This window comes from Phyllopteryx taeniolatus, unplaced genomic scaffold (genome assembly GCF_024500385.1).
Source record: "Phyllopteryx taeniolatus isolate TA_2022b unplaced genomic scaffold, UOR_Ptae_1.2 contig_27, whole genome shotgun sequence".
Taxonomy (NCBI): Eukaryota; Metazoa; Chordata; class Actinopteri; order Syngnathiformes; family Syngnathidae; genus Phyllopteryx; species Phyllopteryx taeniolatus.
Genome location: NW_026903195.1, coordinates 127,069 through 153,326, shown reverse-complemented (window position 1 = coordinate 153,326; position 26,258 = coordinate 127,069). Strand labels below are relative to the sequence as shown.

Here is a 26,258-nt window from a genome sequence, read left to right as displayed (position 1 = left end):
GAAGACCTGTGATGCTCTTGAGTTGGTCCAGCACGAGGCGTTCAAAGGACTTCATGACCACAGATGTCAGGGCGCCAGGCCTGTAGTCATTCAGACCCGTGCAAGTTTCATGGGGATCGGGATGATGGTGGAGCGTTTGAAACAGATGGTAGGTCACACAGTTACAGAGATCTATTGAAGATTTGTGTGACGACTGGAGCGGGCTGGTCCACGTAGACTTTGAGGCAGGATGGGCACACAAGGTCTGGGCCTGCCGCATTGTTGATCTTTTGTTGTTTGAAGATACGTCTCAGATCTTGATCGTGGATGGTCAACACAGGAGGGGGAGTCAGAGGTGTGATGGTGGTCGGTAGTGCAGCTGGGTACGTGTTGGGTGTGAAAGTGTCCTTCTTAAATCTCAGTAGAAGGTGTCATCAGCAAGTCCTTTATTGTTCTCTGCTTGCGGGGATGGTCGCTTGTAATTGGTTAGTGATTGTAATCCACGCTAGACTGACTTAGAGTCGTTAGCAGTGAACTGTTTTTCTAGCTTTTCTTCATAATTTCTCTTTGCAATGTTAATTTCTTTTGTCAGCTGATTTCTAGCGCAACTATACAGGGCTCTATCCCCACTTTGATAGGCGTCCTCTTTAGCCTTGCAAAGTTGCTTTACTTTGGCAGTGAACCACGGCTTGTTGTAATTGAATGTGCAAAATGTCTTTGTTGGTACACACACATCTTCACAGAAACTGATATAGGATGTAACAGTGTCCGTATATTCATCCAAGCTGCCAGTTGAAGTTTCAAAGACAGTCCAATATGTGCAGTCTAAACAATCTTGAAGTTCTAACTTTGCTTCATCGGTCCAATTCTTCACTGTTTTCACCACTGGCTTCGCACATTTAGGTTTTCGTCTGTATGGTGGTATTAAGTGACGTAAGCAGTGATCAGACGAGCCCAAGAGCTGTGCGGGGGATAGCACGGTATGTGTCATTTAGCGTGGTGTAGCAGTGGTCTAGAATGTTGTTTTCCCTGGTAGGATAGTCAATGAGTTGCTTCCATTTAGGGAGTTTGTGGTTGAGTTTATGTTTGTTAAAGTCCCCAAGAATGATGAGGTTTCGCTGATTACTTGTCCATGGTCCTTGTAAACGAACACTCTTGTGGAGCTTGACCTGCAGTCCGGCTTGCTTTCCCCTGTGGCACCGCCTTCGCCTCCATGCGGCGTACACTGCGGCCGCCTCTCCGGTAAGTAACTCAGAGGAAAAAAATGATGATTTGTGAAAGTTGGTGAAACAAAGTCCGGGTTAGACTCCCTAATGCTTAGCAAGTCTTCCCTTGTGTAAGTGAGTCACGTAATGTCTCCAAAGACGAACAAAAAACACAAAAACAGACACTACTAGAGAGCACGTAACCGAGGCAACCACAGGGTTAGGCGCCATCTTAAACTTCAGAATCATCTCAGAATTTTAAAAAGAGGAGAGGTGATTATCTTTTAAAAAAAATAATAATAATAAATAAAAAAAAAAAAAGAGGCTCTGATGAAAGAAAATAATGTGAAGGAAACCTCTCTTTGCTGATAGTAAATATACAAACACACAATTCTCTTTGAAAGACCACAAGGAGGTAGTGGGAAAAGCGTACCAATGCATAATGTTGTACATTTGTACAGTTAAGTTTATTACCGGTTGTAATTTACCCTGAATGAATTACCAATCTAGAGGAGCACTCTGATATTGGTTTAGATTAATCATTAAATGTCTGATCTTCTCACAGCTCAGGAAACCACCACAGATTCAGAGGATGTGAAATTACCTTTTCGTGTGCTTGAAAAGAGTGGACAACATTTTACTAAAACCTGTATACGTCAATAAAATGTTCGTATATATGTTTGTTTTAGATTCAGAATGCACAGTGCCTAGAGAATACAGATTTGCACGACCTACTGGCAGAGAACAGTGCATTGTTGCAAACGGCAAGGTGTTTCAGACATGTTGAGTCCCTGGAGGAAAAGGACAAAATTGTTATAGACTACATGTGGTGGTTTATAATCTACAGGAACCATGCTGCAATTGAAAGGTATTTTTCTGCATTTTATCATATGTCTGTATGTCAAAAATATTAGCCCCTGTGCTCCAGTGAAAGGAACTCTGACTGCTTCAGCATACCAAGAGAGTTTGGACATTTCCAACTTTGTGGGCACAGTTTGGAGATGGGCCCTTCCTGTTCCAACATGTCTACGCATCAGTGCATAAATCAAGGTTCCTAAACACACGGATGAGAGAATTTCATGTGGATGAACTTGACTGGCCTGCACGATACTGACCTCAACCCTATAGAACACTTTTGAATGAACCTCATAAATATGCTCCTGAAGAAATGGTCATAAAATCCCATAAACTCACTCCTAAATCTTGTTGAAAGCCTTCTCACAAGAGTTTAAGATGTTATAGCTGCAAAGGGTGGACCGATGTCATTAAATCCTGTGGATTAAGAATGGGATATCACTTTAAATTAATATGCGAGTCAAGGTAGGTGAGCAAATAGTTTTGGCAATATAGTTTATCTACACACATTTTGATAAGTACTGCTGTTGCGGTTTATGATTACACTCAGTTTGTTTTTATAAATTGTCATTTTGGAAAATGACAGTTGGGTATCCCTGGAAGAGCTCTTCATGTTTGCCACAGGTGTGCCAGGTATGCTTCCTGCTGGAATACATCCAAAGCCAAGCCGTCAGTTTCTCACAAAAATTCTCAATTGCAAATACATATGCCAGCACTTTAAAGCTGCCTCTCCTGGGCAGCTACAACTTTAAAAGCAACATGAAGTTAAGGATAAAGAATTCTCCTGGCTTTGGATGCTTGTAATCTGCTTTTAATAATCAGTGATTGTGTTAATTGGGATACGTCGTGCCAGTAAAGAGTTAGTACTGTTAGTCACTTAAAACAAACTTTTACAAATATTTTTACTGCATTAATAGCAGTGGCCACATGTTCAGGTTTGTGTTTCTAAACATTTCATTGTCACTTGAACTTGTACCTTTTTTTTGTTGGTAGGTGCTAGAGCTTCTATCCAGCAACAATTGCAGATACATGTATGCATCGTGCACTTTTACTTATCACCACTTCAGAAGCTAGGTGGGCAGCTTTTGCTCATTTGTATTTTCATAGTAAACATAAAATGTTAAGAGTATTCTGTGTTTAGTTTTTTTTTAATTATAACTAGATGTTGATTGTTTTGTATGTGCTTGAAGATATTGCATTACAAATGAAACTTAATTGGCAATTAAATAAAAACCAGTGGCAAATAAGCTGACAAAAACCAAACCTGATGTGTCCATCAGCTCATCACAACTCTTCGCAGAATGGCAATATTATGGCAGTATCTCCAAAAACTGGATGACAAAGTACATTTTATTGAAGTTTCCGTATTCAGTTGTTTCAATTGCTTCAATTGTTCACTGGCTATCAGAGGCGATTTTGTCCTTCAGTATAATGTAGTTCTCTACAGCACATTCCCACTACAAAGGAGATGTTAGACCTTGCTGTCGTTGCAATTCTTCAAAAACTGATTGCAGTTTATCTCCACAAGGAGTTGCTGGAAGTTGGGTATGTAAGTGGTGAAGGGTTTGTGATGATTTTGGGAATCCACACTTCTTCCCATGAAATCTAGGTGCACGTACAGAGTAATGTCCATATTAACCAAGCATCCCATCAACAAAGCCTTGCTTTTATGTTTCAAGTTTGGTTGTCTCAAGACTACAGTACAAGGGGGATTGTTAAGACAAAAGTTTCACCCAACAGGATTCCAAGTTAAAATATGAACAAAATCCTTAATGGATTACGGCAAAGCCGCCCTTCACAATGAATTTATTTTATTTTGACTATTTAAATGACTTAAAACAGAGTTTTCCATATGAGTGCTGACGTTTTAGAGCGACCCATAAATAAGTTTTCAAACTAAATCTATGAAAAGGGTAAAATTAAGAAGAGAATCAATAACTAACCATACATCTATCCATCTTCTCCTCACGAAGGTCGTGGGCGCGATGGAGCCTATCCCAGCTATCATCGGGCAGGAGGCGGGGTACACCCTGAACTGGTTGCCAGCCAATCGCAGGGCACATACAAACAAACAACCATTGACACTCACATTCACAATTTAGAGTTGTCAATTAATCTACCATGCATGTTTTTGGGATGTGGGAGGAAACCGGAGTGCCCGGAGAAAACCCACGCAGGTAGGGGAGAACATGCAAACTCCACACAGGCGGGGCCGGGGATTGAACCCCGGACCTCAGAACTGTGAGGCAGACGCTCTAACCAGTCGTCCACCGTGCTGCCAATAACTAACCATTGATTTGTAATATAAATTGATATTCTATCCATGGGAATGTAAATCAATAGGAAACATTTGAAAACAGGAACCAATTAAACAATCTGACAGCCTTTGTAATTTCAGATGAAATAAACCAAATCATGTCTATTATGATATTTCATTAGAACACAACCTAAAACAAAACGTATCTTCATCTTGAAGAGTCCTTATAAGCGAACATCTGCTCCACATGAACCACAGTAGGACACAACGGGGTTAGGATAAGGTTAAGGTTCACTCCACAAAATGGAGACAACATACTGTATCCTGGTGACAAAGGGAAGCATAATTTAAGTTATAAATCTGGCGTCAAATAATTACTTTTTTGTTGTTGTTGTTGTCGTCCTGTTCGGCTGTTAGGTCACGCAGAATAGAGGATCTGTTTCCCTTTTATGCCGGAACAGTTTTATTGTGTCACAGCTTCGGCTCTGGTTTCTTAGTATTATAATTGATGTTTATTGAGAATCAGAGTTTATCAGTCGAACAGAACAAAGTTTTTAGAGGGGAGGGAGAAATGAAGACAAAATACAAATCACTAATTGTAAACAAGATGAGAAAACGAAGTCATTACATTATCGACAACAATGAAACATTAAATATGAGTGTTACATGGGGCTGTAGTTCTACACCCTGTGAGGGAAGGACAGGACAAGATAGAACAGGACATGGACAGGAGTAGAAGCATGCAGGACAAGGGTCGTGAACCCGGTTGTACAACTGAAGTCTGGTGGGATTGCCTATGTAAATTATAAAAGTCTATAGGACGAGAGTATGAGTGAGGGGGTACGCAAGCAATTCTCATATTCTTAAGTTATTTGTCGCAATAAGTGAGTGGCCCCACACCCAGTGAAAGAGTCCCAGGGGTGTGCGCCTGCGGACACATGCAAGTGAATTGACCCCACCCAATCAATCGAGTGGCGGGATTGGGCCCAGGGGTCCACCCGAGAGCAGCGCGGCGGACGGGACACGTCCCACACCGAGGGAACCAGGGTGGTCCGCCAGTGATCCAATGCAACCCCCCCAGCCACCACCAAACACTTGTTTGAACACCCCCCAACCTGCAGGGTCCGCGATGCAGCCAGTCCCCGCCCAACCCCAGGGCGGGAGAGTGTCACTTGTTTATTGCAAAGGAGGGCGGCTAGGGGCACCTGACAAGGGAATGATAAGGGGGGGGGGGGGGGGGGGGCCTAGGGAACAGCCGCAGGTCATGAGAGGGGAGCCCCAATGCTAAGTAGTCATCCAGCCCGGGGGGGCCTGGCCTCAGGAGCCATGCAGCTAAGAACCCACCTCACCCCCGTTACTATGACTGGCAGTCATTGGCCCTTCCCCGTGTATCAGTGCTTCCCCGAGTGGTGTGGTGCATTAAAATCTGGAGAGGCCAGTGAGCAGAGCAGTGGGGCTGCCAGGCACTGCTGCCTAACAGCCAACCCCCCCCCCCCCCCCACCCAGCCACCCACGACCAACCGTCCCCATAGATGGGTGTATGTGGTGCATTAAAACGTGGGGATGAGTGTGTGTGATGCATTTAAAATTCAGGGGGGCAGGCAGGGCGGAGGGGCAGGGCGCACGGACCGGGAAAAAGCAGACATGCTGAAACCCGGTCCGACACCCACACCCTCCCACTCCATACCAGTCCCCCAGGAACCCTTTCACATGTATATGTGCCCAGATGTGATTTGTGAGAAAAATATATACAGTGAGTGGTGTGAGCGTGTGAGTGATTAAGAAGCATGGCTCCTTCAGGTCGGGCCCATCAGGCTGGACAACCACCGACGAAGAGGGCTGCCCCACCGAGACCCGCAGCATCCATTACCCGCCCCCGAGTGTGGGAGGTGTTGTGGTGTTTGCATTTGTTGTGACCGGTCTTGGCCACTGTAGATCGAAGGTCACAGCATTCAAGGTTGGTTTTGGCTTTGCCGCTTACATGCAGAGATTTCTCCAGATGATCTGAAACATTTTATGAATTTATGGAGCGTAGATGATGAAATCCCTAAAGTCCTTGCAATTGTATGTTGAGAAACGTTCTTAAACTGTTGGACTATTTGCTCACACAGTTGTCCACACAGTGGTGAATCTCGCCCAGTCCTTTCTTGTGAACAATTGAGCCTTTCGGGAATGCTCCTTTTATACCCAATCATGCCACTCAACTGTTTCCAATTCAACTGTTCACCTGTGGAATGTTCCAAACAGTTTTTTTGTTTTTTTTAAAGCATTAAACATTCCCAGTCTTTTGTTGCCCCTGGCCCTGCTTTTTCGGAACATGTTGCAGGCATCAAATACAAAACATTAGCAAATCCATACATCCATTTTCTGAGCCGCTTCTCCTCACTAGGGTCGCGGGCGTGGTGGAGCCTATCCCAGCTGACATCGGGCAGGAGGCGGGGTACACCCTGAACTAGTTGCCAGCCAATCGCAGGGCACATACAAACAAACCACCAGTCGCACTCACAGTCACACCTACGGGCAATTTAGAGTCACCAATTAATGCATGTTTTTGGGATGTGGGAGGAAACTGGAGTGCCCGGAGAAAACCTATGCAGGCACGGGGAGAACATGCAAACTCCACACAGGCGGGGCCGGGGATTGAACCCGGTTCCTCAGAACTGTGAGGCTGACGCTCTAACCAGTCGTCCACAGTGCCTCCACATTAGCAAATTTAAAAAAAAAAAAAAAAAAAAAAAAAACAACGTTCATCAGGGCGGCATCTACTAAACTCAAAGCACCTGCACAGGTTTCCACATGAAATTGTTTCAGTTTGACAACTGAATGTTTAAACCACAAATGTTTATAGCTAAGGAGGCTGGGTGGCTGAGTGCTGTGTCCAAGCATGTCAATGGAAAGTCTCCATCATTGATACCCTCCATTGGATGGGGAACCAACAAAGGTTCATAGCTAAGGAGACTGTTCACAGAGTGCTGTGTCCAAGCATATCAATGGAAAGTCCAATGGAAGGACAAAATGTGGCAGGAGAAGATGCGCCAGCAAAAGAGATGACTGTGGGCTCCATCGGATTATCAAACAGAGAAGATTCAAGAATCTAGAAGAGATCCAGAAAGAGTGAAATGAGGCGGGAGTCTCAGCTTAAAAAAACATCACATTCAGACGCATCCGGGAGATGGGCTACAACTGTCGGGTTCCTCGGGTCAAACCGCTTGTGAGCCTGAGCCAATGTAGGAAGCGTCTCAACTGGGCCAAGGAGAAGAAGGACTGGACTGTTGGGCAGTGGTCCAAGGTCCTCTTTTCCGATGAAAGTAAAGTCCCTCCATCCATCCATTTTCTTCTGCTTATCCGAGGCCGGGTCGCAGGGGCAGTAGCTTTAGCAGGGAAGCCAAGACTTCCCTCTCCCCATCTACTTCCTCCAGCTCTTTCGAGGGGATCCCGAGGCATTCCCAGGCAAGCAGAGAGACTTAGTCTCTCGAGTGTGTCCTGGGTCGTCCCCGGGCTCTCCTCCCAGTGGGACATGGCCCGGAACACCTCACCAGGAAGGCGTCCAGGAGGCATCCTAAACAGATGCTCGAGCCACCTCATCTGGCTCCTCTCAATGCGGAAGAGCAGCGGCTAAACTCTGAGCCCCTCCCGGATGATGGAGCTTCTCACCCTCTCTCTAAGTGAGAGCCCGGACACCCTGTGGAGGAAACTCACTTTGGGTGGTTATATCTGGGATCTTGTTCTTTCTGTCACGACCCAGAGCTCGTGACCATACGTGAGGGTAGGAACATAGGTCGACTGGTAAATTGAGAGCTTTGCCTTTCGGCTTAGCTCCTTCTTCACAACAACGGACCGATACAAATTCCGCATCAATGCAGACGCTGCACCGATCCGCCTCCCGTTCCATTCTTCTTTAACTCATGGACAAGACCCCAAGATATTTGAACTCCTCCACTTGGGGCAGGATCACATCCCCAACCTGAAGAAGGCACTCCACCTTTTTCCGACTCAGGGCCATGGTCTCAGATTTGGAGGTGCTGATTCTCATCTCAGCCGCTTACACTCAGCTGTGAACCGCTCCAGTTGGAGTTGGAGATCACGGCTTGATGAAGTCAACAGAACGACATCATATGCAAAAACCAAAGATGCAATACTGAGGCCATCAAACCGGACCCCCTCTATGTCTCGGCTGTGCCTAGAAATTCTGTCCATAAAAGTTATTAAAAGAATCGGTGACAAAGGGCAGCCTTGGCAGAGTCCAACCCTCACCGGTAACAAGTCTGACTTACTGTGGCCCAAACTCTGACACTGGTTGTACAGGGACCGAACAGCCCATATCAGGGGGTTCGGCACCCCATACTGCCGAAGCACCCCCCACAGGACTCCCCCAGGGACACGGTCGAACGCCTTCTCCAAGTCCACAAAACACATGTAGACTGATTGGGTGAACTCCCATGCACCCTCGAGGACCGTGCTGAGGGTGTAGAGCTGGGCCACTGTTCCACGGCCACCCTTATGCTTGAACATGGTGTTTGTTATAGACAATCCGTGATGAGCATAGAAGTCCAATAACAGAACACCACTCGGGTTCTGATGGGGGGGGGGGGGGGGGGGGGGCGCTGTTCCTCCCAATCACGCCCTTCCAGGTCTCACTGTCATTGCCCACGCGAGTATTGAAGTCCCCCAGCAGAACAATGGAGTCCCCAGCGGGAGCGGTCTCCAGCACCCCCTCCATGAACTCCAAAAAGGGTGGGTACTCTGAACTGCTGTTTGGTGGACAGGCACAAGCAACAGTCAGGACCCATCCCCTCACCCGAAGGCAGAGGCAGGCTACCCTCTCGTCCACCGGGGTGAACCCCAATGTACAGGCGCCGAGCCAGGGGGGCAATAAGTATACCCACACCTGCTCGGCGCCTCACAACTCCAGAGTGGAGAAGCTGGTGGCGTTTCTGGGTGTTGTTGATAAATGGCTTTTGCTTTGCATAGTAGAGTTTCAAATTGCACTTACGGATGTAGCGCCGAACTGAATTTACTGACATTGGTTTTCTGAATTGTTCCTGTGCCCATGTGGTTATATCCTTTACACACCGATGTCGGTTTTTGATGCAGCGCCGCCTGAGGGATCGAAGGTCACGGGCATTCAATGTTGGTTCTCGGCCTTACCGCTTACATGAAGTGATTTCTCCAGATTCTCTGAACCTTTTGATGATATTATACACTGTAGATGATGAAATCCCTAAATTCCTTGTAATTGTACGTTGAGGAACATTGTCCTTAAACTGTTCGACTATTTTCTCACGCACTTGTTCACAAAGAGGTGAACCTCGCCCCATCATTGCTTGTGAATGACAATTCAGGGAAGCTCCTTCTATACCCAATTATGGCACCCACCTGTTCCCAATTAGCCTGTTCACCTGTGGGATGTTCCAAACAAGTGTTTGATTAGCATTCCTCAACTTTCGAAATCTTTTTTTCCACCTGTCCCAGGTTTTTTGGTGTTAATGATTATTTGCTAAAAACAAAGTTCATCAGTTTGAACATTAAATATCTTGTCTTTGTAGTGTATTCAATTAAATATAGGTTGAACATGATTTGCAAATCATTGTATTCTGTTTTTATTTATGTTTAACACAATGTCCCAACTTCATTGGAATTGGGGTTGTATATAGACAGGTGTGTGGCTTTCCTAATCAAGTCCAATCAGTGCAATCACACAGCTGGACTCCAATGAAGGTGTAGAACCATCTCAAGGATGATCAGAAGAAATGGACAGCACCAGAGTTAAATATATGAGTGTCACAGCAAAGGGTCGCAATACTTATGCCTGTGTGGTATTTCAGTTTTTCTTTTAAAAAAAAAGATTTCCATTTTGTTCTGTCAATATGGGGTGTTGTGTGTACATTAATGAGGAAATAAAAATTATTTAAATGATTTTCGCAAATGCGGCACGGTGAGCGACTGGTTAGAGCGTCTGCCTCACAGTTCTGAGGAGCGGGGTTCAATCCCCGGCCCCGCCTGTATGGAGTTTGAATGTTCTCCCTGTGCCTGCGTGGGTTTTCTCCGGGCACTCCGGTTTCCTCCCACATCCCAAAAACATGCATGCTAGGTTAATTGACGACTCTAAATTGCCCGTAAGTGTGAATGTGAGTGCGAATGGTTGTTTATTTATATGTGCCCTGCGATTGGCTGGCAACCAGTTCAGGGTGTACCCCGCCTCCTGCCCGATGATAGCTGGGATAGGCTCCAGCATGCCTGCGACCCTAGTGAGAAGAAGCGGCTCAGAAAATGGATGGATGGATTTTAGCAAATGGCTGCAATATAACAGAGTGAAAGATTTAAGGGATCTCTCAATACTTTCCGTACGCACTGTAAGACCTCAGTTCGGTGAGCATCAAAAGGATTGAAAGGAGCGAATTCTTTTGCACTGTTTCGAAGCTGGTTGGTTTAGTCTGAAATTATATCCTTACAAACAATATAGACTGAGCAGCCACCACATTATGAGCACTTGCTGTTAGTGACATCGGTATAAAAAAAATCTGCCTCTACTGCTTGATTATTGCAAAGTTTGGGACTAACCAAACTTGATAAACGGCATTGAACAATAATTGTAATGTTAGGAATACCCTGTTTAAAAAGTTAGTATTTGATATTCACTTATAATGGATCGTTTTGGCTGTCATGCAGGTTACATTTGACCAGAAACTCCTTGATGGTTGGCTGACCTTCCAGCCCTGCTCCCTGTTCCTCTAGTGTGTGCAGAAGCTCCTCCCATTGCCGCTTGTCTTGTCCCGTCTGCCATGACAGGCGCACCACGGCCCGTAATAGTGGGGGAAGCAGTGGGTGCGGCCCATCCACGTGCATCCTCTCTATCAGGACGCGGAGGGCGTGGTCACATTGATCCCGGGCTTCTTCTAGCTGTTCCACTTCTTGAAAGCAGCAGCACAGGCCCACCAGAGTGAAGAGCCAATGGAGGGAGTCCGGGGGCCCGCCCAGTTTGTCTTGCAGCCTCTTGGCATTGAGCAGCGGTCCCAGAGCATCCTGGTAGCGATCCACACTGGACACAGGACAACGTCCAATCACAAACCTTACAAGGAGGTTGAACAGTGGATTTACACCCGGCAACACATGCTGAAGTATGTTATTCATGATAACCACTGCTGTGCACAATAGAAGTAAACACAACTACTAGAAATAATCCACAGAGTGAAAACAAAGTAAACTGCAGGCTCAGTCAGGCACATGCTAGTCATGTATTAACTAAACTTGACTAAATCCTCATGACCCTTTTGAGGGGCATAGGGCGTTCACCAGAGTTCTCCATCTTATTTTATTTTGGGCCTGGGGCTTTGCTTCTTGCCAGCTCACGCCGATGTTCTTCAGGTTTTATAGTCTGGAATGTCTGCTGGTGTTCCTCCTTCTACTGGGTTTCCAAACAATCACATTCACAACACTTTACACTCACACCTTGATCTCTGCTGAGTGATGTATTGATCATAAACGCGTTAGCAAGTAGTGAGCTAAACTAAGTTTGCGAGCTTGAAAGGCTTCAACACACACATACTGTGGGGTCTCAGTCCACCCAGTCGGGGCACTACAGGGAGGAATGTCTAGATTTCGGGATACTAGTAAGAAAAGATATGAAGACGAATTTAACTTTGTAAAAGAAGAAGTTAGCACTGGGGGACACTAACAGCTGTGTGCTTACTGAAAAAGCACACAAGTAAAAGGAATTACAAGTGTGTTTCTTGGAAATGCAAGACATGCAGTACGTACATACATACAAACAGTACATACACGCCTCTATATAAAGTCTGCAGTGCGTAAATCCAATGCGTTATATCCTAGTGTCGATACAATCGATTGATTACCTTTTAAAACAATTCAAATCAATGCTTTTTTTCGTCCGGGTTGCTAACTCGCCGAGCCCAGATCGATCCAATTGGATCGTAGGAATATAATAATATATACATCAATATAATGACTGACTCGTTACACCCCTAGTATTAACATCCAAATCAGGTGAACTGTGTAGGAATTGCAATACTTTGTATACAGTATATGCCTCCCACTTTTTAAGGGACCAAAAGTAATGAGACAAATTAACAATCATAAATCAAACTTTCAACTTTTATTACTTGGTTGCAAATCCTTTGCCGTCAATTATAGCCTGAAGTCTGGAACGCATAGACATCACCAGACACTAAGTTTCAGCCCTGGTGATGCTCTGCCAGGCCTCTACTGCAACTGTCTTTAGTTTCTGCTTATTCTTGTGGCATTTTCCCTTTAGTTTTGTCTTCAGTAAGGGAAGTGCATGCTCCATCGGATTCAAGCCAGGTGATTGACTTGGCCATTGCACAACATTCCACTTCATTTCTTAAATTTATATTGTTCTTTTAACCCTGTAAGGTGACCTTGGGTGATATGGAAGGCGGCCCAAATAAAATGTAATAGTAATTCTGTAGTTCAAATCCCGGCTCCTGTGTGGAGTTTGCATGTTCTCCCAGTGTCTGCATGGTTTTTCTCCGGATACTCCGGTTTTCTCCCACATTGCAAAAATGTGTGGTATGTTAATTGAAGACTTGTCCGTGGGTGTGCATGTGAGTACGAATGATTGTTTCTCTATATGGGCCCTGCGATTGGCTGGCAACCAGTTCAGGGTGCCCCCCAGCTCTCGCCCAAAGTCAGCTGAGATAGGCGGCAGCAGACACGCGACCCTGGTTAGGATAAGCGATTCAGAAAATGTATGGATGGATTATTATTATGCATAACCTGTAAGTGACATGTAGTTGAACCTGAAGCAGCCGCAGATGTGTTTGTCAAACTAGCATGTAGCCCTTCACATTAATCAGTAGTGCCCGATTAATCGGCCAGACAATTTTATTCAATGTATTGTGCCTAGCAATGCTTTCTGGGAAATGTGTGGCTTTACTATCATGACCATAGATATGAAGAATAGGTAGCTACGAAACATGCCTTTGAACTGCGTGCCTGTGTGGCAAGGTTAAAGCTAACAGGGGCAAAGTATTGGGACATTCAATGTTTGCGGACGGCACGAAAACGAAAATATCAAGGATTCATGTTCTGTATTGGTAGCGTTGCCAAAAAAAGTAAACCTCATGAAAATTGGTTGAGAAATTAGCAAGTTATGACTTGGTAGATGCATTGCTTTTGACGGGACCGTTGGCCCCCACCAAGGTTGCCGGCACCTTACTTAGTTGGGTTGCTACTACTCACTGGTGTATCACAATATATTTGGATTGGAACCTCGTTTTAACAGTCCAAATTTAATAGATATCGGAAGTGACGCACCCTCTGGACAGTATGTTTCCAAAAATAGTAGCCAATTGTTACTTAAGCCGGCATTGACAAAATCTGTAAATTCAAGAATTGGCCGCTGTGGTTTACTGGCGCTGTGGTGTAATATAGGCAGACACACAGGCACACGTATTTACGGGTCACAGATATACAATATGACTAGATTCAGCCAACAGGCATGCCCGTGTCTATGTGGCGAAATACCATCAAAGGCAAACCATTGACATATGGCGGCCATGATGGCAGGAGTTCTATCTATTGTCGCATAGAGCTCTGCACAAAGAGAGCACACATGGCTGTGCCGTTAACTTAAAGAGAAATACAACAGACTCTCTGGAGTCTGGAATATGTACAGTAACAATTTTTTGTCAAGCCGTTCGTCTATGGCAACAGATTTGGAAAAATGAAGCACACTAATTCCTTGCAGCTCATTAAAACCCACCCGCCTTGACTCGCCTGTGACTACGACAGCGATGTCACCATCAAGCACACCAGCGTGGTAAGTTTGGACAAAATTTTAAACTTTTTTTTCCTTTTGTACTGTACAGTAGCATGGGTGCATATGGTCACACAAAAAAGTGACAATCCCCCCCCCCCCCCCCCCCTCTATTAGTTCGTTAAATCCAGGTTCCACTGCACTTATGGTAGTTGAAGCGCTTGTGTTTATTGTGTTACCTCCGTGAACGAAGAAGAAGATAAGATCTACTATCTTGTTATCTTATGCCGATCACTGGTGTGATTGAAAGATAGAAAGTGAATCACAGCGAGCCGGCCTTCACCTGTCTGGGATACCTATCACAGTCAGGTTTGGTCGGTGTCGTATTCTCAAGAATTAGTCTTCTATTTCTTTTTTTATTCACTTTATTTACAACTCAGCAAACAGCAACAGTATCCATTCGTCATGATGATAATTTCTTTTTTTAATCTTCGTCATCTTCGAGCTGGTGACCGGGATGCGGAGGGTCCGAGAGGATTTTGCACGCTCTTGTCTTAGTTCTGGCAGCGTGCAAGTCCTCAAGGGTGGGTAGGGGGGTACCGACAATCCTTTCAGCAGTTTTGATTGTCCGTTGCAGTCGGAGTTTGTCTTTTTTTGTAGCAGCACCAAACAAGACTGTGATGGAAGAACACAGGACTGATTCGATGACCGCTGTGACCTGTGACGCTCTTGAGGTGGTCCAGCACTTCAAAGGACTTCATGACCACAGATGTCAAGGCGACAGGCCTGTAGTCATTTAGACCCGAGATTGCAGGTTTCTTGGGGACTGGAATGATGGTGGAGCGTTTGAAACCGGATGGTACTTCTCATAGTTCCAGAGATCTATTGAAGACTGGTGTGAGCTGGTCCGCGCAGACTTTGAAGCAGGATGGGGACACATGGTCTGGGCCTGCCGCTTTGGTAATCTTTTGTTGTTTGAAGATGCGTCTCACATCCTGTTCGTGGGTGGTTAACGCAGAAGTCAGTGGTGTGATTGTGGTCTGGGGTGCGGCCGGATGGGTGTGGGGTGTGAAAGTGTCCTTTTCAAATCTGCAGTAGAAGGTATTCAAGTCATTGGCTAGTGTGCTATTGTTCTCATCTTGGGGGGATCGTCCCTTGTAATTAGTCAGCGATTGGAATGCATGCCAGACTGATTTAGAGTCGTTAGCGCAAAACTGTTTTTCCAACTTTGCTGCATAGTTTCTCTTTGCAATGTTACTTTCTTTAGTCAGCTGGTTTCTAGCTCGATTATACAGGGCCCTGTCCCCACTCTGATATGCGTCCTCCTTACCTTGGCGAAGCTGCTTAAGTTTAGCAGTGAACCACGGCTTGTTGTTGTTGAATGTTCGAAATGACTTTGTTGGTACACACACATCTTCACAGAAACTGATATAGGATGTAACAGTGTCCGTATATCCATCCAGGCTGCGAGCTGAATTTTCAAAGACACTCCAGTCTGTGCAGTCTAAGCAGCTCTGAAGTTCCATCTTTGCTTCATTGGTCCACCTTTTCACTGTTTTCACTGTAGGCTTCGCGCATTTAAGTTCTTGCCTGTACGTCGGTATTAAGTGAATTAAGCAGTGATCAGGCGGCACGGTGGCCGACTGGTTAGAGCATCAGCCTCACAGTTCTGAGGTGCGGGGTTCAATCCCCGTCCCCGCCTGTGTGGAGTTTGCATGTTCTCCCCGTGCCTGCGTGGGTTTTCTCCGGGCACTCCAGTTTCCTCCCACATCCCAAAAACATGCATTCATTGGAGACTCTAAATTGCCCGTAGGCATGACTGTGAGTGCGAATGGTTGTTTGTTTCGATGTGCCCTGCGATTGGCTGGCAACCAGTTCAGGGTGTACCCCGCCTCCTGCCCGATGACAGCTGGGATAGGCTCCAGCACGCCCGCGACCCTAGTGAGGAGAAGCGGCTCAGAAAATGGATGGATGGATAAGCAGTGATCAGACGAGCCAAGGGCTGCACGGTATGCGTTTTTTAGCGTAGTATAGCAGTGGTCTAAAATGTTATTTTACCTGATAGGACAGTCGATGTGCTGCTTGTATTTAGGGAGTTCATGGTTGAGTTTAGCTTTGTTAAAGTCCCCGAGAATAATGAGGGGTGAGTCCGGGTGTTTTTTTTCAATGTCTTTGACTTGTTCGGCGAGCGTTAGCAGTGCAGTGTTCGTGTTAGCTTGAGGCAGGCTGTACACGCCAGCCAGGATGAATGATGCGAACTCACGCGGCGAGTAGAATGGCTTACAGTTCAAAAACAGCGACTCCAAATGCGGGCTGCAGTGTGCTGAGCTCCATGACGTCCGTACACTATTTTTCGTTGATATAGAAGCATATCTCGTCGCCCTTTGTTTTCCCCGATGATTCCATGTCGCGGTTATTTTTGTTTTTCGTTCGTCTTTGGAGACATTACACGACTCACTTACACAAGGGGAGACTTGCTAACCATCAAGGAGGCTACTCCGGACTTTCTTTCACCAACTTTCCTAAATCCGCTCAGTTTTTTCCCCGAGTTACTTACCGGGGCGGCGTCCGCGGTTTTCGGCGCATGGAGGCGGAAGCGGCGCCACCTAGGGAAGCGAGCCGGCATCCAGGTGAAACTCCGCAAGAGAGGATACAGATTGGCGTTCCCGTCGATCCACCTATGTAACCACGAATGTGGTTTGGCATTGTCTTGTACGCTCCCTACCTAACAAAATGGACAAGCTTCATCTTCTGTTAAAGACCAGTAAAGACTTCGGACGTTCCGCCGCCATGTGCTTTACGGCTTGGATAATGCGACAGTGTCACAGTAACAAGTTAGCCAAGATGGCGGCTCGGACGTCATCTGTGTCATGCCCTCCAGCGATGGAGCAGCCAATCTTATTGCACGAAGCGCGTCACCAGAGATCTTAAAGGTCCCATATTTTATCAATGGCTCCCGAGCCAGCGTTGCCAACATAACCAACACGTGTGGTGAGGGTGGGGTCTTCTACAAGGAGGCAACCAATTAGAGGAAAGGGGGGAGTCTGAGGCAAATATGGACAAAGCGGATACAAAACTGGGTCAAACAGAAGTAGTTGTCAGAGGGACCTTTTCTTGACACTATAATGATAAAACCAAGGTGTTTTTATAAAATTAAATCGACACTTTTAGTCCATGTTAGAGAGTCACTCTAATTTGGAGAGAACAGATGCAGAACATTGGAGAAGCAGTAAGTTTACGATAGTACTTGCGCGTCTTTCTCTCTCCAACGCAAGATCTCTGGTTCCTCAGCTTGGCCGCTCCATTGCACGAAATCCCGTCCTACTCATAGCCATCCGCGATGATGACCCACCTTCCCCCGCCAACGCAGGCAGCTCAAGCAACGAGTTTATCCAAGAAGTACCACAGAACTGATATTGCTATAGTGTTCATGACTGACTGAGGTTTTTTGATTAACACGGACACATTGCTTCACCTGAGGATACGCAATGCTTGCATGTAGCAAGCCAGCCTTTAAAAAGTGGGAGGAATAAACTGTAGTAATTCTGACACCATTTACCTGATTTGGATGTAAATACCCTCAAATTAAAGCTGAACGCCTGCAGCACATCTTGTTCGTTTCATTTCAAATCCATTGTGGTGGCGTTTTAGCCAAAAATGATTCATGTCCCAATACCTATGGACCTGACTAGAAACATACAACCCCTATTCCAATGAAGTTGGGACGTTGTGTTCAACATAAATAAAAACAGAATACAACGATTTGCAAATCATGTTCAACCTATATTGAATGCACTACAAAGACAAAATATTTAATGTTCAAACTGATAAACTTTATTGTTTTTAGCAAATAATCATTAACTTAGAATTTCATGGCTTCAACACGTTCCAGGGTTGCAGCCATAAACAGTGACAGGGTGAGGTTTACCACTTTGTTACATCACCTTTTCTTTTAACAATATTCAATAAACGTTTGGGAACTGAGGACACTAATTGTTGAAGCTTTGTAGGTGGAATTCTTTCCCATTCTTGCTTGATGTACAGCTTCAGCTGTTCAACAGTCCGGGGTCTCCGTTGTCGTATTTTACGCTTCATAATGAGCCACACATTTTCAATGGGAGACAGGTCTGGACTGCAGGCAGGTCAGTCTTGTACCCGCACTCTTTTACTACGAAGCCACGCTGTTGTAACATGTGCAGAATGTGGTTTGGCATTGTCTTGCTGAAATAAGATGGGGCGTCCATGAAAAATACGTTGCTTGGATGGCAGCATATGTTTCTCCAAAACCTGTATGTACCTTTCAGCATTAATGGAGCCTTTACATATGTGTAAGTTACCCATGTCATTGGCACTAACACAGCCCCATACTATCACAGATGCTGGCTTTTGAACTTTGCTTCCATAACAGTCCGGATGGTTCTTTTCCTCTGTGGCCCGGAGGAGCACTTATGGATGTAGCGCCGAACTGTATTTACTGACATTGGTTTTCTGAAGTGTTCCTGAGCCCATGTGGTGATATCCTTTACACATTGATGTCGGTTTTTGATGCAGTGCCGCCTGAGGGGTCGAAGGTCACGGGCATTCAATGTTGGTTTTCAGCCTTGCCGCTTACATGCAGTGATTTCTCCAGATTCTCTTAATCTTTTGATGATTTTATGGACCGTACATGATGTAATCCCTAAATTCCTTGCAATTATACGTTGAGGAACATTGTCCTTAAACTGATCGACTATTTTCTCACGCACTTGTGCACAGAAAGGTGAACCTCAACCCATCTTTGCTTGTGAATGACTGAGCAATTCAGGGAAGCTCCTTTTATACCCAGTCATGGCACCCACCTGTTCCCATTTAGCCTGTTCACCTGTGGGATGTTCCAAACAGGTGTTTGATGAGCATTCGTCAACTTTCTCAGTCTTTTTTGCCACCAGTCCCAGCTTTTGGAACATGTTGCAGCCATAAAATTCTAAGTTAATGATTATTTGCTAAAAACAATCAAATTGATCAGTTTGAACATTAAACATCTTGTCTTTGTAGTGTATTCAATTAAATATAGGTTGAACATGATTTGCAAATCATTGTATTCTGTTTTTATTTATGTTTAACAACATCCCAACTTCATTGGAATTGGGGTTGTATATCATTGCTGCTAGTAACACATGGAACGTAAAGATGAAGTTTATAGAGTGAAGTTTATGCATAAACTGAGCTCATTCACGTATGATGAGAAGACCTTTGTTGAGCCAAGGCACCTATTTCACGTTTGAAAAATCTCATGGTTAACCATCCATCTATTTTCCATACCGATTAGCCTCACTAGGGCTTTACCTGATTTGGGGAGGTCGTGCAGGAGCCTATCCCAGCTATCTTTGGGTGAGAGGCGGGGTACACCCTGAACTGGTCGCTAGCCAATCACAGGGCACATATAAACAAACAACCATTCACATTCACACCTAAGGGCAATTTAGAATATTCAATCAACCTACCATGCATGTTTTTGGGATGTGGGAAGAACCGAGGTACCACGCCACACAGGCGAGGCCTCAGAACTGTGAGGCAGATGTGCTAACCAGTCGTCCACCGTAACCGCCCATGGTTCACCACCAAAGAAAAACATCGTAAAACGTACAACTTCTGAAATCTTTTCTAGTCACAAATGTACTTTACTCTGTGAAATCTGGGATTGTTGAACACAAAGCTGAACTGTTGAAACTTTTAGTAGTGAAGAAAATAATTGAATTAAGGCCTAGAGCGTGTCTATCAGTTGAGGTTTAAAGTCCAATAAATATTAAGTTAAATAAAGTACCCATCTATCCACAAAATGTGTTTTGTTTTTTAAGTAATGCAATAGTTACTTTCCGTAGTAACTGTTTACATTCATGAATGAGTAATTCAGTAAATACTTCAATTAGAATGGAACCTCGAGTTACCAACTTAATTCGTTCCATGACCCTCTTTGTAACTCGCAACGTTCTTAAACCGAGGTAATGTTTCTCATTGAAATGAATGGAAATGCAAGTAATCCGTTCCAGCCTCAAAATTAAGTTATCAGTGTGTGGTTAAAAATAAATATTGTACAATATAGAAATAAGTGAAAACACACTATTATAAAGAAATAAAACACTAAATAAACATGATTAATATTTATTGCTCATTAACTATGGGGGGAAAGGGGAGGAGGACTACAGGTCCTGCATTGAAGAAGAGTTTTCTTTCATAACACGGGAAAATACTGATTCAGGTGTTTTTTCCTTTATTTGTTTCTTTTCTAATTCATTGGTTGATTTTGGCACAACAAACCGACGTGGGGAAACTTGTCTTTTTTTTTGTTCAGAAAAAAATCTTAAAAGTGGGAAGTCACATTCAAGCGCTTTCTCATTTTTTGGTCAGCCTATTAAAGAGCATAAACAAAAACAAAGATACATTGACTACCTTTTGCATTGTGTGACGCACAGTCAATGAAGGTTACACAAAGTGAGAAGAAGCACAGCACAGAGTTTTCCGCTCATCTATGTGCTTCCTTCTTTTTTATTCATTTGCCTGTCCTGTTCAGCTGCATGGCAATGCAGAAGGATGCAGAAGGATGGATCTGTATGCCTTTTGTGCTGGAACAGTTTTGCTGTGCAACAGGCGAGTTTGAAATATGCTCTCCCCCAACTGACGGGTGTATGATGCATTAAAACTGAACGACCGGCCGGGCATAGAAGGGGGGCGACCGGACCGGAGACCAGCACAGATGTGCCAGGACCCGGCCCAGCACCCACCTCATCATGCCTCGTGCCAGCCCCCCAGGGGACCCTGAATGAGATGTGAATGTGCCCAATATGCCAAATATATGCAGTGTGAGCAATAAAAATGTGGAGACTGTGTGACGTAAGGGGCTAGACTCCTGCGGGCCTGGCCCGACTGGCTGAAAGACCCCAGAGAAAAGGGGGGCAGCCCCTCCCTACCTCACAGCTACTCCTCCCACCCCCTCCCTACCCCACAGCTATTTCCCCCAGCCACCAACGACCACCACACAGCAATCATAACAGGGCACAGGAGATGGGCCTGTCCAAGGCGGGAGGAAGGCGCTGACACCCTACCATAGGCCCCAAAGCCAGGCGGGGACCCCACACAGCCTGAGCGAGAGAGGGGCGACGACCACAGCAGAACGACCCGGGTAGAGGGAAAAGGAGGACATAGGCCCGGGGTGCAACAGCACGGCCCCCAGCCCCCCACCCGGAGACCAGGACGAGGCCACCGGAGTGGGACCAGCGGGCACCTGCCCGGCACCCAGGGACCGAGAACAGATCCAGGACCGACCCCCTCCCCCAGGAAGGCAACATGGACAAAACCCAACCCAAGGGGAGGCAGGGAAAACAGGCCCAACATCCCCAGAGGCCCACACAGCAGATCCGGAGCCAGAAGGATAGGGGTTCAAGTACATGCAAGTGACCCTATGGCATCCACAGGAGTCTAAGACAAGAAGATATGATTTGGTCACATTACATTACCATTTACATTTCACAACACATTGCATTACATTTCTGTATGACATTCTTTCCCAGACAGACAAGAATCAAGCTTCAAGGGTCACCATTTTAATGAAAGGTGACCAGTTTTCTTAAAGTTATCAATGTTGTTATTACGTTCAGCAGAGATATTTTCTAGTGTTATATACTCTATGACAAGTTTTGCCATTGGTTCATGTTGATAGTTTCTTTACCTTTCAAGTTTCACAATATTGCTTTATTTAGCGATTGCTTAAAATTTTAAGTATTGGTTGAGATGTTTATTTGGAAGTCACCCACTAGACAAATATAAGGAGAAATTGGAATCCTACAGTTTATAACAGGAGAGTTTCTGTGGAACTAGTGACCAGAAGCGCTGTACATGTGTACAATACCAAAGAGCGTGAAAGTAAGTATCTGGAGTGTTTTCAGTACAATGAGTGCATGTTTGATTTTGAATAGCCCATTTTATGCAACCTACTGTGTATTGCGTAATGTGTGAGATATGGAGTACTTTAAACTGGATTAGCTGTAAATTACTGTTTTTTTTTGTCATTGAGAATGTATTTCTGCAGATTTGCGCCCAGTATTCAGTCAGCAGACACTGAGAGGTCTTTTTCCCATTTTGCGATTGGTAAGTGTATTGAATTAGTACTTGAGATCAATTTGTATACTTTTGAAAATAGTTTTTTGTTTTGTGGGAGTAGTTCCACTATTTTCTGAAAAACAGGTAGTTCTAAAACATTCAAGTATGTTGGGAATGTTTTTAGGATTGCTGTTCTTTATAGTTACCACCTCTAATTTGAAATGCTTGGAATAAGCTTTCACATGCCATTAATGCATTATTTTTTAATAAGTGATGTAGGCGGTCAATTCCACTTTGTTCCCATGTGCTACAGTAAACGGGTATTTTCTTAATCTCAAAAAATCTCAGATTGTGCCTGATTGGGGAGGAATGACATGGTGTTGACTGAGATTGTGTGGTTTCTACACTTTTCCACTACGCTGATAAAGTGGCTGCAATAATCGGATTCTTAAAACAATTGTGGCATTTGAGACTTGTGCTGATAAATGGGAGGTCTGAAAGTTTGGTGTTATTTCAGTCTTTCAGTTCTAGTAACAGCCAAGATTGTTATTCAACATTTGGATGGAACCATTAATGAGGTACTGTATTTGGCTAAGTAATAGCATTTAAAGTTGGTTGCGTCAAGTGCCCCTTCTGTTTTACTTTTCGGAACAGTAGATTAGCTAATTCTATTTTTCGAGTAAAAATTCATCAACTGCTTCCTAATACATTCTTTAGCAGTTTCCCTTTTCTTCAGAGGCATTCTAATTGTTTAGCCCTTTGTTTAATTGTTTAGAAAAGTTCCGCACACCGATAATGCACCTAGTTGCGTCTTCATTCATAATCGCGGCAACTGCTGGTCGTTTCTGTGATTGGCTGAATTTGTGTAGGAGGAACTTCCACCTTGCGAACACATAGAAATCAATTTTGACGTGATTGCTTCGACATTACCCTTTCGTTGTCTTAATTAAAGAGACACTACAATTCAATAAATAACATGCATACTGTAATTAATATTTTTTTATGAAAACCACGACAATCACAGACGCTATTAGATTTGTGATTGGACGATAGAGGAGGTGGAGTTGGGACATCCGCCTGCACCGTGTAACAGATTTCCACCTTCGCCGCGGCGCAGAGCAAACAACTAGTTTACATCAAAGTGTTATGCACATAGTCAATGATTGTCACACAGTGCAAGTAGAAGCACAACATGGATACTTCCGTTGGTCCATACCAAAACAGTTTGCAAACTGAAAATAATATGTCATTGTATGTAGAGGTCATTTTTCAACAAAAATTTGGGACGTAACCCGAATTCTTCGTTACCCGGATCATTCGTAAACCGAGGCATCACTGTACCTTTTTTGGGAAAGTAATTAGTAACAACAACTAATTACTTTTTAAAAGTAATTTGCACAACACTGATTATAATTAATTAAATGATTGATGACCCCCACATCATGCACAATAGAAATGAACACAAACAATCCAGAGTAAAAAATAAAAAAATAAAAATAAAAAAAAGTGCTCTATCACATGTGGATCTGTCAGCGCGGAAACAGGTGGCAGTCGCAAAGAAAAGGTGGATTTTAATAAAGTAGGGTCCAGACCTGCAGTGCAGAGGCTGATCTAACATTAGCAGACCGTATAAGTTTACTATTTCTAACTTTTCTGTCATGAGGAGAGGAAGTGAGCACTGACCTCAAAAGCAGCTGTCCAGTCTGGAGGTCTGGCAGGTAGAAGAAGTGACGCACAAATGATGTCCCCCACAGGCCTGGGAGGGAGCACAGATGCGTCAGGTACTGCTCAAAGGCACGGCTCCGCTTAGCAATGGTCTCGGCCGTGAAGTTCCTGCGCAGCTTCTTCCCTGCAGAGGGAAACAGGAAGCGGTCACACGCCTAACTAGAAAGCGCTGCCTGCAAAGACAACCCTGGCGGAGTTGCGCTCACTTGGGAAACACACAGGCTCCATCTGGTCTCTGTGGTGATGCCGCAGAGTGGCGTGCAGCCGCTGGAAGTCTGAGTAACGGCGAGTGATGACGGCCGGTGTCTTGTCACTGCCACCCGCCTGGATGACGTCAATGGTGTACAGCTGGCAGGAGCGTAGACGCTGCTATCAAGCGTCGGCTCCATGAGCCTGCATAACCTTTCCACTCCCAACTTACCACATACTTTGAGGAAGCGTTCTGAACCACGCTGGCATCTGTCACCTCAAATGACAAAGTGCTCGTGTGGCCAATTCTTGCCCCAGTCCCACCCAAGTCAAAAGAGGCAGGGCTAACAGGACTGGCGTCTGTGGAGACAAAAGGAAGAAAAAGATAAAAGGAAGAAGAGAAAGAAAAAGGTTTTGCTTCTGCAGTGGTTTCTTGTCATGCCGCCTCACCTGTGCTGCTAAGGACATCCTCCAGTGACTCGCCCAGGAAGTCAGAGTCGCTGTCCAAACCCGACCCCTCCCCTTCCACTCGATCCTGTGCCGCTGTGCTGCCATCAAAGGACAGCGTGCCGCCCACTCGCTCTGCCACGCACTCATCTTCCTCTTCTAGTTCCGCCTCGCAGCCATCCTCCTTCTGCCCCAGCCGCTTAGGCCTCGCCCCCTGGCCATCTTTGAAGAGTGAGCGCTTCAAGCGATCCAGCAGCTGTGACGCCATAGTGCCACCTGGAAAACATTCCAAAGTTTCTGATGTCACTGATACTGTTGTATTTGTTTTTTATTGTTGTCTTTTGTTACTGCTTTTTGTTGTCTCTCCTCTCTCTGTCCCTCCTGTTTAAAACTGAATACTAGAAGGTGTTATTATTATTGTCTTTTGTTATGTTTTTTTTTTTTTTGTCTCTCTGTCTGCCCCCTCCGGAATTACAAGGTAGCGGTTGTTGTTGCTGTTGATGTACTTTGAAATTGCTGTTTGTTGTCTTTCTCTGTCCATCCCATCTCAAAGTACATACAGTGGAACCTCGATTTAACAGAACCCAATTTAACAGCTCCCGGATGTAACGAACAGAAAATAGTGCCCAAAAATAGTGTCAAATTCACCTATGTTAGTTAGTTGTTAGTTCTAGAATTGGCCGCTGTTGTTTACTGGTGCCGTGGCGCAATACAGGTATAGGCAGAGACTGAGAGACACGCGTTTCAAGGTCATAGATATCCAATATGACTATATCCAACTAAAACACGTGCCTACTGGGTGGCCATGTTGAATGAGGCAACATTTCCACATGGCTGCCATGATGGCAAGAGTTCATCTATTATAGTAGCATATCTAGCATAGTGTTCTGCGCCGCAGAGAGAGCTCACATGGCTGGCTGCGGTGTTAACGCAAAGAGGAATACGACACACAAGTCAGTGGAGTCTGTAAGATGCTATTTTTTTTTTGGTCACACTGTTCAAACAAATGCAGATCGCAGTTCGATGATCGACTTTGTGGTCATGTCATCAGAATTGCGGCCGCATGTCTTGGACACTCGGGTGAATAGAAGGGCGGCGCTGTCAACTGATCACCACCTGGTGGTGAGTTGGCTCAGATTATGGGGGAAAGATGCCAGTCCGACATGGGAGGCCCAAATGTATTGTGAGGGTCTGCTGGGAACGTCTGGGAGAAACCCCTGTAAGAATGAGTTTCAACTCCCACCTCCGGCAGAACTTCATCCACGTCCCGGGGGAAGAGGGGAACATTGAGTCCGAGTGGACCACGTTCCGCGCCTCCATTGCTGAGGCAGCCGACCGGAGCTCAGGCCGTAAGGTGGTCGGTGCCTGTCATGGCGGCAGCACCCGAACCCATTGGTGGACACCAGCAGTGAGGCATGCCATCAAGCTGAAGAAAGAGTCCGAGCAGGCCTTTTTGGCCTGTGGAACTCCTGGGGCAGCTGATGGGTACTGGCTTGCCAAGCGGAATGCAGCTTTGGTGGTCGCTGAGGCAAAAACTCATGGGAGGAGGAGTTCGGTGAGGTCATGGAGAACGACTTCCGGACGGCTTCGGGGAAATTCTGGTCCACCATCCGGCGTCTGAGGAGGGGGAAGCAGTGCACCATCAACACTGTGTATAGTGCAGATAGGGAGTTGCTGCCCTTGACTCGGGACGTTGTGAGTCAGTGGAGAGAATACTTCAAAGACTTCCTCAATTCCACCGACACACCTTCCCATGAGGAAGCAGAGTCTGGGGTCTCTTGAGTTTGGC

At 45.2% G+C, this 26,258-nt stretch overlaps 1 protein-coding gene across 5 annotated transcripts in view; it reads right to left on the bottom strand.

Moving 5' to 3' along the window:
- Positions 1-3,371: 3,371 nt before the first annotated feature.
- Positions 3,372-26,258, bottom strand: part of snx21 (sorting nexin family member 21) — a 40,064-nt gene continuing 17,177 nt past the window's right edge. For 4 of the 5 annotated variants that reach the window (XM_061765168.1, XM_061765167.1, XM_061765170.1 and 1 more), the window contains 6 exons: positions 24,473-24,745; positions 24,255-24,382; positions 24,040-24,181; positions 23,792-23,957; positions 11,004-11,335; positions 3,372-6,300 (listed from right to left, as the gene is read on the bottom strand). In XM_061765168.1, the coding sequence (XP_061621152.1) occupies positions 6,107-6,300; positions 11,004-11,335; positions 23,792-23,957; positions 24,040-24,181; positions 24,255-24,382; positions 24,473-24,737 (1,227 nt within the window). In that variant the 5' untranslated portion in view covers positions 24,738-24,745 and the 3' untranslated portion in view covers positions 3,372-6,106. Of the gene's footprint in view, positions 11,336-23,791; positions 23,958-24,039; positions 24,182-24,254; positions 24,383-24,472; positions 24,746-26,258 lie in introns of all 5 variants that reach the window. The other variant, XM_061765171.1, reaches the window with a different exon arrangement.